The sequence below is a fragment of the Xenopus tropicalis genome, chromosome 4 (genome assembly GCF_000004195.4).
Source record: "Xenopus tropicalis strain Nigerian chromosome 4, UCB_Xtro_10.0, whole genome shotgun sequence".
Lineage (NCBI taxonomy): Eukaryota > Metazoa > Chordata > Amphibia > Anura > Pipidae > Xenopus > Xenopus tropicalis.
Window position 1 is genome coordinate 16,942,644 of NC_030680.2, and position 13,947 is coordinate 16,956,590.

Here is a 13,947-nt window from a genome sequence, read left to right on the forward strand (position 1 = left end):
GCAGGATTATGACATAGATGGGCGGAGTTATGCCACAAGTGGGCAGGGTTGTACAGTGGTTAGTATATGGGAGTAGTGATGAGCGAATCTGTTCCGTTTCGCTTCGCCGAAAAATTCACAAATCTTTCAAAATATCAGCGAAACGGCAAAAAATTCGTGAAAATGTTGTGCGGCAAAAAAAATTGTCGCCCGCAGCTATTATTTTGTTGCGCGGCTGTTGTTTAGTCGCCTGCGGCTATTATTTCGTCGTGCGGCTATTGTTTCGTTGCCCGCGGCTATTATTTTGTCGCCCGCGGCTATTATTTTGTCGCCCGCGGCTATTATTTTGTCGCACGGCTATTACTTTGTCGCACGGCTATTACTTTGTCGCACGGCTATTATTTTGTCGCCCGCGGCTATTATTTTGTTGCGTGGCTATTATTTTTGGACGTGCGGCGAATTTTTCCGCCTGGCAAAATCCACCGCGAATCCATTCCTGGCAAAACATTTCGCCCATCACTATATGGGAGCTAGGAAGGGGTGGATCAGAGCCGTGCCGGGGGAGGATTGACTACTTATTAGAAATTTACCAAAGAGTGCATTAATGGTAAATTTCTAAACAGGCCCCAGTCTTAGCTGGTAATTTACCAGCCAGACGCATTAGACTGTTCACTTGAAGCAATGACCCACCATTGTCCCATACACCTTGCAAGTTTAAGACTCCCCCTCCCTGTCAGGTGCTGGTGAGACAGAAGAACAGAGGGGGGCATCTAACCAATGAGCATGGCCAATGCCCATGCAACAGCACCATATGTGGGCACAGGGGTGCCATGTTTAAGGCATTTTTGGAGAGAAGCTTTTTTGTCTGCATGGAACTCATGGCCCATGACCAACACAGGCTAAAGACAGTAAAAATTTGCTTCCTCAGGAATTTTTCCAGGAGCAGAACCAGATACTTTGGCCACCTATTGGGCTCATCCAAAGTCATGAAGTCAAATTACTAAGCCGATATTCAATACTTTTCCAGGTGAGCAAATATCTCCATATATGTACTGGTGGTGGAAATATTTTGGTATGCTATGTATAATATTTTGGAAGTCCCAACAGGGGACAATAATCTCACAAAACTTGAAACCATCAGGTACCTCATCTCACCATCTACAACAGAAGAAAACTCGAATTCCCGTTTCTTTGCCCCAATTTTCTCATCAAGGAAAATTTGCAGATGAAAATGGCCTGCAGCGTTTGTGGCTCACTGTAACAAATTAGAAAAAATACTTTGTTCTTTGAACATTTTGGGGCTATATTTTAGGATACTGTCTGGCAAGTGAGCCCCACGTTTCTGGGCTACTTTTGAATGACAAGTGCTTTCAGGGGATTACAAAGCACACCAACGGGGATTATTTTGTCGCATTGTGAGCTGGTTAAAAGTGCTGCTAAAAGTACCTGAACGTGCTAAATGTGCCATTTCCCTTAAGAAGAAGCTAACTTTTTGGCTGTCACTCATCAGTCTTTGCTTTCTTCTCCCAACTTTATGTTACTCTTGATATTTGCCTTCCACCACTTCAGCTCACCATTACCTCCTCTGTTTTCCTCTTCTTCTCTGCTCAATCTTTTTCCCCTAAAGTTATTTTTCTTTCTCCACTTCCCTTCAGTCTTTATCTCCTTCAACTTTATCTCAAAACCTTTTTTTTTTTGCTTATATGCCCTTGCAATATTCTTTATTCTAGTCTCCAATACCAGTAAAACCCTCTTCTCTTTACTCTTTATCCTTCTATCTTCAGCCTTCTCTTCATGTGCCACCTTGTAAATTCTACCAGCATTGGAATCACTCCCCCTTGCACCTTCATCTCGCCCTCTTCCATGCCATTCTCTTTTCCAACCCTAGTACAAACCCCTCTTGTTTCCCTATTGGCCCAGCTTCCCCTCCCCCTTTCTACCCCCTTGTTCCACCCCTCTCCTTGTGCCGCCCTTTGCTACTTTTCCCTTGCATCAGTCTCTTCTTGAGCCTCTATCTTCTTCCTTCTTCTCTGTCCTTGCACCTTATTCTCCATCTTGTCCCACAGCAGTAATAGGTGCTTTTCCCACTAATAGTAATTGGACCCCAATGTCCGATATAGTCCTAAGAAATTCTACAGAATATAAATACCAGGCATTTCGGTTTAAATGAATTATTTGACAGTATATGCTGTTACTGGTCCTTTGATATCTATAATTCAACCAAGAAATGGTAACTTGAACATATATTTATGGTATCGGGAGAAAGAACCCATATAAACAGACAGTTTCAGCTTTAACAATATCTGTCTTGACAAAAAGAATATGAATTTATAGAGTGAGTATGTTTTTGTTTCCACAATATATTTCACAAAAAAAATATGAATTTATGGAGTGAATATGTTGTTCGGTTTGTGTGGGAAAAACTGATAAAGATGTACGAGCTGAAAACACAACAAAGTTCCTTTCATGTTGTCATTTGTCACTTTGATTTATGTTTTTAAAAGACCTGCAATCATGAATATTCTGATTATTCTCTTTCCCTTCTTCCTTTGCTCGGAATATCTGACAATATCAGCGAAGTCAAATTAAACATCTGCTTGTGAAAGAAGCCAGGGTAGCGCTGACAGCTGCTGTTGACTAGGAAATGCCGTACAGCTGTCAGACCTAGAAATTAACAGCGACTTTCATTTGATAAATGAAACGAGGAAATGATGGTGTATTTTCTTGTTTGATTGTGAATGTCTATGAACACAAACTATTAATTCCACTAACCAACAGAATTTACATGGAAGAAATCTCAATAGAAGACTCAGGCAGCTCAAATGATTAGAACAACAAACATAATCATTTGTGGGAGTGAGGTCCGGCCATTACAGAGACTGTGTCAGTGAAATCTCACCTAACAATGAAGGCCAGTTAGGGGGGGATTTGGGTGAGTGCTTATTTGTGCCCTGGGTACCCCTGGAACTATAGCGGGGTGACTGTTACCCCAATATTTCTATATATCTGTAACCTTGTTATGGGCTAAGGGGGCCCAGCCTGAAGGCCAGTTAGGGGGGGATTTGGGGTGAGTGCTTATTTGTGCCCTGGGTACCCCTGGAACTATAGCGGGGTGACTGTTACCCCAATGTTTCTATATATCTGTAACCTTGTTATGAGCTAAAGGGGGCCCAGCCTGAAGGCCAGTTAGGGGGAGATTTGGGGTGAGTGCTTATTTGTGCCCTGGGTACCCCTGGAACTATAGCAGGGTGACTGTTACCCCAATGTTTCTATATATCTGTAACCTTGTTATGAGCTAAAGGGGGCCCAGCCTGAAGGCCAGTTAGGGGGGATTTGGGGTGAGTGCTTATTTGTTCCCTGGGTACCCCTGGAACTATAGCAGGGTGACTGTTACCCCAATGTTTCTATATATCTGTAACCTTGTTATGGGCTAAGGGGGCCCAGCCTGAAGGCCAGTTAGGGGGGGATTTGGGGTGAGTGCTTATTTGTGCCCTGGGTACCCCTGGAACTATAGCAGGGTGACTGTTACCCCAATGTTTCTATATATCTGTAACACTGTTATGGGCTAAGGGGGTCCAGCCTGAAGGCCAGTTAGGGGGGGATTTGGGGTGAGTGCTTATTTGTGCCCTGGGTACCCCTGGAACTATAGCAGGCACAGGCAAGAGTCTGCTAAGTTTGATCCTCTCTCCCTCTCTTCCTCTCTCTCACCCTTTTTCTGCACCCCCCCCCATCAGAATGTGCTCCCCCTCCCAACTCTGTGTAATCTGAACTACATGTACCAAAAGTTAGAGCTGCAGCAGGGAGTAACTAGGGTTGTATACTCAGGTATGGTAAAGATTTTTGCAGAATAAATATAGCGTTCTAGGTGGCACTATTTATTGGCAGTGAAATGCCAAAATGTTTTTCCTTCCCCTTTAACTTTTGTGTATATATGTGTATTAAGTAGAGTAGATGCAGTATTAATACAGTTTGTTGGGTAGGTGACAGATTAAGGGTCTATCCAAGTTACAATCTTTGCCCTCAGTTCCATGGTACCATGAAAAAATTCCTGTTGCTTAATCTGAATTTCATATATTTCGGGAAGAAATGAATGAGAACATTGAGTCTGCCTGAGCTTTGCCAAAGAGTATCTGGACCATCCACAAGTATTTAGAAATGATGTTTCCTGGACAGATAAGTCCATTTTAGTGTATGAATCAAAATAACAAATATTTAGGCTGGAAACCAAATACAGCCGTCCAACACAGAAACCCCAATTACAGGAACCCTTTGGAACTGCTGCTTGAGGAGATAGAATCATCTGTTTCTATTCTAATATGGTTTATGGGGTCAGAGATAAAAATATATTCCTTATTTATTCAGTGATGATATCTGTTTTTTTTTATCCATCTGGGTTTTAATTGGGATACTATATGATATTGAAGGGCTTTAATATACAGACAGTGATGTATGGTTTTATTTATGAGACAGGGACAAATATGAGGATGTATTTGCCCTAGAGACGGTTCCCCATGGATATCTCAACCTTCCTCACATGTGTCCCTCTTGGAAACTTTGTTTTCTGTTTATATGTAGGTAATATGGGTGGAAAAAAGGCAAATACTTGTGGTATGAGCCACTGCTATTGATTGTTGCTAGGGATCTGACCACCTTTATAAGTCCAGCTGAAGGCTAAAGGTGCCCATACACGGACTGATTGTAGCTGCTATCGGTCCCTTAGACCGATTCGGTGGCTTATTGGCCTGTGTGTGGGCACAAACAAAGGGCCTGCCCAACCGACATCTGGCCTGAAATCTGGCTGATATCGATCGGGCAGGCTAAAAAATTCGGATCAGGGACCGCATCGGCTCATTGATTTGGTCCCCGAACCAACTGCACCTATTATCGGCATTCTAATTTGATTGTTTGGCCCCAGGGCCTAACTTCACCCAATATCGCCCACCCATAGGTAGGGATATCAGGAAAAGATCTGCTCGGTTGGCAACCTCGCCAAGCAAGTGGATCTTAACGTGTATAGCCACCTTTATGCGTATGGTACTCGTCGGTGCCATGTACAAATTCATTGACCAGTGCCCAATGTGTTCCATTCAAACATATCTCATCACAGCATATACCCACACCAGAATATACTACGCACATCCTTTTAAAACACAAGGATATTGGAAGCCAATTTGAAGCTACCAGATCTACCATATATAGACCTTTATATAGCCATTGAACTCCTTGAGGTTACTTCCAATATGCTTATGTTACAACATCCCATATAGTGCTGATGAGGCTACGGCATTACTGAGACATGTGTATAAACTCCTTACTTGAGTATCACACAGCCCGATCCTATTGGGGGCGCTGTCCATAACACCTGGATCCTCGTTCTTCGCCTTGGCGTGCTCTCTGTCACCGCCACTGGGCAGTTGCTCATAAACTGAGTATCTTCATCATCAATAATCTGCAAAATGAAATGATTGTTTATTACACTCCCGTTCAATAATAGGTTGTATTGTGTATGACCTTGCTATACAGGCCCTTTATGCGTTCCTCAATGCTCAAAATGAATAAATCATTTTATAGAACATGTCTACATGTGTTAGCGGTTTAATGAATGGCATTACACACGCTTGCTCGGCCTTGCATTGATTTCAAAAGGCTTCCACATTAATTGTGTATAATGAAGCTTTATTCTCCTCTAGTTCCCCCACTTTAAAGATGTTGGTCATGAGATTTAAATCACATCTGGTTTTACAAAAAGCCAATAGGAAACACAACCACAATGGTTACACACTACAAATTGTGCAGACAAATTTTCCCTGGCAATGCTACATTTTAACTAGAGACAAGTGCCGCTCTTCTTTGCCATTGGCCACTAGTCCCATTCAACACACCAATGACTGACAGTGGAGGAAGAAACTGATTTAGTCAAATCTTTGCTCCCTGATTGGTTTCAAATAAATTCAGAGGAACCCAGAGAAAAAGATACCAGTAAATCTCCATGACCCCTTTATTTCTTTGAATGAGAGCAAGCTTTCAATTGTCCAGAGGAACGAGACAGGGCTGCCCCCTTTCCCCACTACTTTTTGCATCACCAATGATTGCCTTACAAAGCAGGATACCAAGCCTTGCACATAAATTGCTAGAGAATAAAATAAATATGTATAAAATTAACTTAAATATGTTATAACTGAGGCCTAACCAGCGGAGTTATATGGTGCGGTGCTACAATTATTGCCATTTATTTGATTTTTATTGACAGACTACATCAGCCGACCTTTCTGTAGTGCCATTCGTAAGCATAAAGCTAAAGTGTAATCTTTTCCTTCAAAAAGTAGGAATAAATACCATTTTTATTTGCTAAAATTCAGCTGTAGTTCTGCTTCTACATTATTTGAAATCCTGGCAGGGGAGGAGGGACTAAAACATTGATGTTACGAATTGTAACAACTTCCCCACAGCTTACAGACAGCATGCAGGAACTACATAACCCACAATGCATTGCACAGTGATGTTCCTTATTGATATCACTTGTGCAGGGAATTGTGGGATTTGGGAGGATGTAGTTGTCATCCAGATCAGCAGGGAAACAGGGCGGGGTTTAGGGAACTGTTCCAAACCATATTATTACATTAAAAATCATCAAACTGATGGATATTGCAAAGTTGCTTGAAATTGTTTACTTTTCAAAAAGCTTAAGTTGTGTTTGGGTGAAGTTCCCCTTTAAAAATGTGCCGCTAGCTTTTGAGTTTGTAAAGTTGGTTTCCAAAACACTAAAAAAAAACCACTGAGTTACGGAAATGTGCAAACGCTGCAGAGTGAGATAAGAAATCAAGCAAAGAACTGTTGCACCATATGCGGGGGATGGGATATTATTATGGGATATTATTAGAATTGTATTAAAAAAACATGGAATTGAGTCTATTGGGTTTATTAATCAGTGTCGCAAGTGGTTTTTTTTGCTTTTTGCATTATAAATCCTCCTGTGATTCATTGTGTCCATATGCACGACAATATGTGCCTTGGCTTTCCCATCTGTCAGGCAGTGAGGGACGGGGACTTCACCGATATCCTGAGTGCCACACACTTGTATAAGGAGAGGATTTTATTTCATTTGATGGATAGAATTGAAGTGTTGACAATTTACTCCCAGACTCACAGTCAGAAGAACCTAGGTACTTGTGTAGCAGCATGAGCTCAGTCAGTGGCGTAATGAACCCGGGCGCTGGGCCCCCCTGCAAAAAACTCTACAAAGGGGATTGGTGCTAGTGTTGCCACCTCTGCCGGCATTTTTCGCTGAGCAGGGGGTGGGCAGTGACGTCATGGGGGCAGAGAAGAGATGAGGCAGTGATGTCACTGGGCAGGGCTATGATGCGGTGTTCGGCCAATCGTCAATCAATCCTAATTTGGAAAACCGGACAGGAGGTTTTGACCCTAACAGCCCTTCTGAAAACCGGCTATCCAGGTCAAAACCGGTGGCAAGTCTAATTGGTGCTCAACTTCCAGGCCCTCCCTCTGCCCGTCTGTGTCCTACAGAAGAAGCAGACCCAGAGATTTGGGTTCCCCGCCTCCCAGGCCACCCCGCGACTGTGGGGGTTTGCTTCCTCTATAGTCATGCCACTGAGACTCACCAGGCCTGGACTGGCAATTGGTGGATTCTGGCAAATGCCACAGGGGCTGTTGGCTTAGAGCTTAACATCACCTATTTGCCTGTATTTGGATTTGTTTTCTGGATAATGGGCTTCCGGATAAGGATTCCCATACCTATAATCCATTTAGAGGGAAGCTGCAGACTACACTGTATTCTGTGCAGCCATTCACATACTTTGAAATGATTAGCTGACTAGACAATCAGTATGGGTGGACCCAAAGGAGAGTGCATATTGACAGAAATGCCAAGTATAGCATTTGCATCTAATCCCATTCCTGCCCTTCCACATGGTTGCCAATGCATCCTTTCTACCCTAGAGTGACCAGCACCCTGAACCTGGTGGTATCTCTAGCATTCCCATAGCAGGTTCCACCAATAGGCCCCCAGATATGCCAGATGCAACCTGCTCCTGGGATTGCCCCCCTTTGCCAGTAGCAGAAACTGAACAAGGGGGGCAGTGACAAGGGGCAGGTCTGTGACTTCCATGACTGTAAGGGGCAGGTCTGTGACTTCCATGACTGTAAGGGGCAGGTCTGTGACTTCCATGACTATAAGGGGCAGGTCTGTGACTTCCATGACTGTAAGGGGCAGGTCTGTGACTTCAATGACTGTAAGGGGCAGGTCTGTGACTTCCATGACTACAAGGGGCAGGTCTGTGACTTCAATGACTGTAAGGGGCAGGTCTGTGACTTCCATGACTATAAGGGGCAGGTCTGTGACTTCCATGACTGTAAGGGGCAGGTCTGTGACTTCCATGACTATAAGGGGCAGGTCTGTGACTTCCATGACTGTAAGGGGCAGGTCTGTGACTTCCATGACTGTAAGGGGCAGCTCTGTGACTTCCATGACTGTAAGGGGCAGGTCTGTGACTTCCATGACTATAAGGGGCAGGTCTGTGACTTCCATGACTGTAAGGGGCAGGTCTGTGACTTCAATGACTGTAAGGGGCAGGTCTGTGACTTCCATGACTACAAGGGGCAGGTCTGTGACTTCAATGACTGTAAGGGGCAGGTCTGTGACTTCCATGACTATAAGGGGCAGGTCTGTGACTTCCATGACTGTAAGGGGCAGGTCTGTGACTTCCATGACTGTAAGGGGCAGCTCTGTGACTTCCATGACTGTAAGGGGCCGGTCTGTGACTTCCATGACTGTAAGGGGCCGGGCTATGATACATGGGGTTACATTACAGGTGGGTATAGGGGGCAGATTTGTATCCAGGTTTCAGACAGTTGAAAGCCAAACAAAAGCGATTTTGAACAAAACAGTCCAGAAAACAAAAATGGGCTGCTCAGTCCAAAATGGGTCAGTTTGCAGCCCTACTTGCACCTTATTTCCATTACAACGCAAGCATATTCGTATCCCTTGTCATTAGTGATGAGCCACATTTTTCACCAGCTATGGATTCTATGAAACCACTGCTGAATCTTTTTAGCAAGAAAAGTTGTGGGTGCATCAAAAAAAAGTCACGGTAGCGACATTTTGCGAATTTTTCTTCGTTTCGTGAAATTTTCACCATTTCTCAAAATGTGAAACGGGACAGATTGGCTCATCTGTACCTTGTATTGAGGTGAAGCTGCTACAGGCCCAACCCAACGTGTGCCTGAAATGATGGGAACAATTCTGCAATATGGTTAAAAAAATGGCAATTTCCATCTAATATTGTATTTCACACAAAGCCCAATATGGCAGCCGTTGTGAGAATAAGCCATAAACACAACCAGTAATCACCTATTTAGCCCCTCTATTGACCTTTCCTACTCAGTTTTATACATAGAAATACACATCGCATTTCACCCTCCAACAACACATGAAGCCAATAAATGTAGCAAGTAATTAAATGGGATTTAGTGTGTGAATTTGCCCAGACAACATTTTTGTTTCCCCTTCTCGAATCCGCAACAAACACTTTTTATGAGATCCTCGTTCCATAAATCTATTAAACCCATTCCGAAATGTCATAATTCTGGAACATATGGAATGCAACAGATGAGAGAAACAGCTTGAAATAAGGGAAAAAAAAGAAAGCAAACGAAGCCGATTCTTTTTCCCAGACAGTTGTTTATATTCACAGAAAACAATTTCTCTTAGGCCTGCAATTTCCTCGCTCGTGGCGGATGCATGAGAAATGTAATATATCGAATGTCGGCAAAGCAATCGGACCCGGTAATGAACATTGTTACATAGTCATTTGTCTGAACTATTAGATCACATTTCTGTCTAATGGGGCGACTTGAATCCAATTAGAAACCATGTTCTTGGGGTTAATCAAGCCAAGGGAAAAGACATGAGCTTTTTTGGGATTCTCCCTGGCCCAGTTATGCCAAGAGGTGATAAGTGATTTATTTGGAAAACAATGGAGGGAGAATATACAAGTTCTCTGCAGAATTATTTAATAGATATGAGGAAATTTCTCCACGTTAAATCATTGGAAGGAAAGCTACAGCTAAATATATTAGTGCTGGAAGGCATTTTTCATGTATACCCTGATTTACATGGATTAATTGGGCTCTGGGAACTTGAGAGACAAGCAAAGGGAGAAGTTTTACACATGCTGAAATCTTCAAGTCAGTTACTTACATAAGTGCTATATGCTAAGTTCATATTTCACAAGCAATTGGCCATGCAGCATAATTGCTGCCACTAGGGGATGCTGTGGTAGCTCCAGGGTTCAGGGCTGGAACTAGGGATAGGCAAAAAGGTATTGTACCTTTTTGCCTATCCCTAGTTCCAGCCCTGAACCCTGGAGCTACCACTGATGGGCGTGCTAGGCATGTACCTCTCCTGTCCGCCAACCCCTAATTCTGGCCTTGGGTGAGGGTAGCAGTTGGCACCCAGGAGGATTTTTTTGATTCTAAGCGGGGAGCAGTGTGAGATTGAGGGCAGCTGGCTTTGGGCACTCTTTCAGCCTGGCCCAACATTGCCAGGGTTCCCATGCATCAACAGATATTCGGGAGCATCATGATGCTTGAGGCTGATTCATGACCGTTTTGATGAAAAAGAGGTAAGAGGATCAGGGGTGGAACAAGAGGGTCTTACAAATTTACCGGCAAGTACGTTGATCTTGGCTGGTGTTTTATCAATCCTGGCTGAGTAACAACCCTAGCGAGGAGTGTCTTTGGATGCACGTGAGAAGCTTATCTTGGATTTGTAGTTGTTGAAGTCCAAGGTTATTGATCAAGGGACACATTTGATTACTGATCCAGGATAAAGTCTATGGGTTTAACTCTGCATTGCCTTTGTGGCATTTTGGTTACACTTTATGAGAATAAATAATGTTACTGAAGAGTCCAGTGTGATGGGCTTGTCTGTTTTCTAATACAGCTACTATATTACTATATATTGACTGCAGGGACAGAATGACTGGTCCCAGGAGATTGGATTATTCCATTGGCTTTAGGCAATTTGGGGTAACAGAAGTTCATTGGGGCTAGGGCTTCACATTAGCAGCTAAATGTTCTGTACCACCTACTGATCCATGGAATAAAATGCCTCCCTGATATTATTATGGGTTTTGGATAACTAGCATTAGATATGCCTGGTCTCATTAACTGGAAAGCAGTCACGGCAGACTTAAATGCCATATATTTTACAGCTCCATCTCATCTACCTTCACAGAAGCAGAAGTGTAGGGTTCCTGTAGGGCAGTGATCCCCAACCAGTGGCTCGGGGGCAACATGTGGCTTGCCAACCCCTAGCAACAGCTCCCCATGGCCTCAAAGGCAAGTATTGCACAAAAACCAAGTATAATGCCAAACAGAGCCTTCTGTAGGCTGCCAGTCCACATAGGGGCTATTAAGTAGCCATTTATAGCTCTTATTGGCACCCCCATGAACCTTTTCCATGCTTGTGTTGCTCCCCAACACTTTTTCCATTTAAATGTGGCTCACGGGTATAAAAGGTTGGGGATCCCTGCTGTAGGGCAACAGGCCCCAAGCTGTGGGGCTGTCCCCCAAGGGCACTTGGAGTAATGGCTCAGGCACTAATCCTAAAGGCCAGCTGGTGTGAAATTTGGGGAGATTGCCAATATGATGCCCTACATGTACCTGGATATACATCTTGAACGTTATATAGAGTAAGTGTTGGGATAAACAATTGCTGTCCTAGATAATATTGGAACTATGGCTGAATTAATAACCTTTCTATAAGCTAAAGGGGGCCCTGACCCAATGCTTGGGGGGCCTCAACTGAAAATCTCTGCCAACCAATGTCCCTAGTGATTACCGTGTCATTTAGCCCTCCTCCACCCATCAGCTGAATGAACCAAGCAGCCATATTACGACACTCTATTACCATAAAAGCTTCGGGGTGCCATTCAGCGATCTCGTGTTCTGTTTGCCTATTCCGAAGAACATGAATTTCCTTAATATCTGAGTAGAACCCTGAGAGCTGAGGCTGTGTTCCAATGCATTTTCATCCCCACGTTCCCTGCCCAGACGTAGGATAATATCAAATGACATAGCAAATAAGAAGCTCATAAATATGTAGAGTAGAATTACAATCAAACAGGCCCATTAGGAAGAGTAATTCTCCCACACCGGGCCGGCGAGGAGGGAGCTGTCTTTAAAAAATAGATTTTTTTTTTAAATTGTTCATCGTGGTTTGCCTTTGTTTGTGGCTTGTGTTCATATCCCAAGGAGGAGTCATTGGGATGCGCATTAAAAACACAGCGAGCGGCGGGAGGGCAGAGCCGAAAAGCATTCGTTTGCCTGAGGGTTTTATAAATCTTTAGTTATGGCTCTGAGAGGTGAAACTCCATAGCGGCGCAGGGCGCTCGGCACCACTACCAAAATGTGACATTCTCCCTCCTCCCCTGATTTATGGCACCACTAACGTTTTATTAAGTTGAGAATATCGATCATAAACTTTCCACTCTAGACGTTATCACAATCTGGCTTTCCCTAATTTTAAAGCCATTTGATTTTTAATTACTGTTTTTTTTCAGAGGAATGTCTGGTTCTCTTTCATGTGTTAAGAAAATGATTTTGTTTTTGTAATGGTAATTTTGGGCTAACACAGGCAAGTCATAAATACTTATCTCAGATTAAAAGCCAATATATAATCATATTCCTATGGCAAGACTTCTGCATCTTCCATCAAGGGCTGGACTGGCCAACAAAAATACTTGACATGGGGAGGTTGTACTTACGGTCCCCTTTTCTCTTAACCCACACCCCAGTCTACCCCCCCACAAAACAAAAGACAAACCTGCATTTTCTGGGTGGAAAGGCCGCAGCTTATTTTATTGATAACACAACAAATTTGTAGTCAATGTTTAATTCAATACACTTTACACATAAACATAGGTTACGTAACATTTAGCCGCTGAAGGCTGCATTACAATTCTTACCATTATAATAACTTAACCTTAAATTAACCTTAGACAATTGCCGAAGCCTTTCAAACCTGTGACTAGGCCTCCACAACCAAACTTTCCCACCTCCTGTGCCTACTATGCCTGTTTTCCCCCCAAAGCCTAGCCCCCAGGCCTGCCCCTCCAGAAAAACACCTGTACCTTCATCTATTTATCCCCTTTTTGGCTCCCCCTAGGGCAGCCCCACCACGCCTTAAGCTGCGACTAATCAACCAGTTCCCACTTATTACCTACCCCCAAATCCCGTACTCCAGGGCGGGCGGGAACGCTGTCTTCTCCCTTCTACTGCCACGAGGTAATGGATGCCTTGTTCCGGTTTCATTTATTTATATGGCCTCTTTCTCCTCCCACCTTATGCTCTGCTACTACAACTCCCAGCATCCTATTCACCAGCTTCCTATGGGTCCCTATTCACCCCCCTTGTCATGGCCTCGCTCCGCTCCACCTGTCCCAGGCTCGCTCTTCCGGGCTACTGGTAGGCTCTAGGCCTGCTGGACCCCACTGGGGCTAATGGAGTGTTCATATATTTCTGCAGTGATCTAACTGGCATGTCTGAGGCTCATGGAGTGTTCATCTATTTCTGCAGTGATCTAAGTGGCATGTCTGAGTCTAATAGAGTGTTCATCTATTACTGCAGAGATCTAAGTGGCATGTCTGAGTCTAATAGAGTGTTCATCTATTACTGCAGAGATCTAACTGGCATGTCTAGGGCTAATGGAGGTTCATCTATTTCTGCAGTGATCTTACTGGCATATCTGGGGCTCATGGAGAGTTCATCTATTTCTGCAGTGATCTAACTGGCATGCCTGGGGCTCATGGAGTGTTCATCTATTTCTGCAGTGATCTAACTGGCATATCTGGGGCTCATGGAGTGTTCATCTATTACTGCAGAGATCTAACTGGCATGCCTGAGGCTAATGGAGGTTCATCTATTACTGCAGAGATCTAATTCACATGT

At 43.7% G+C, this 13,947-nt stretch overlaps 1 protein-coding gene across 1 annotated transcript in view; it reads right to left on the reverse strand.

The window, feature by feature from the left end:
* Positions 1-13,947, reverse strand: part of spon1 (spondin 1, extracellular matrix protein) — a 214,068-nt gene that overhangs the window by 164,681 nt on the left and 35,440 nt on the right. Inside the window, 1 exon segment of the mRNA NM_001097272.1 lies at positions 5,295-5,428. Within this exon segment, the coding sequence (NP_001090741.1) occupies positions 5,295-5,428 (134 nt within the window).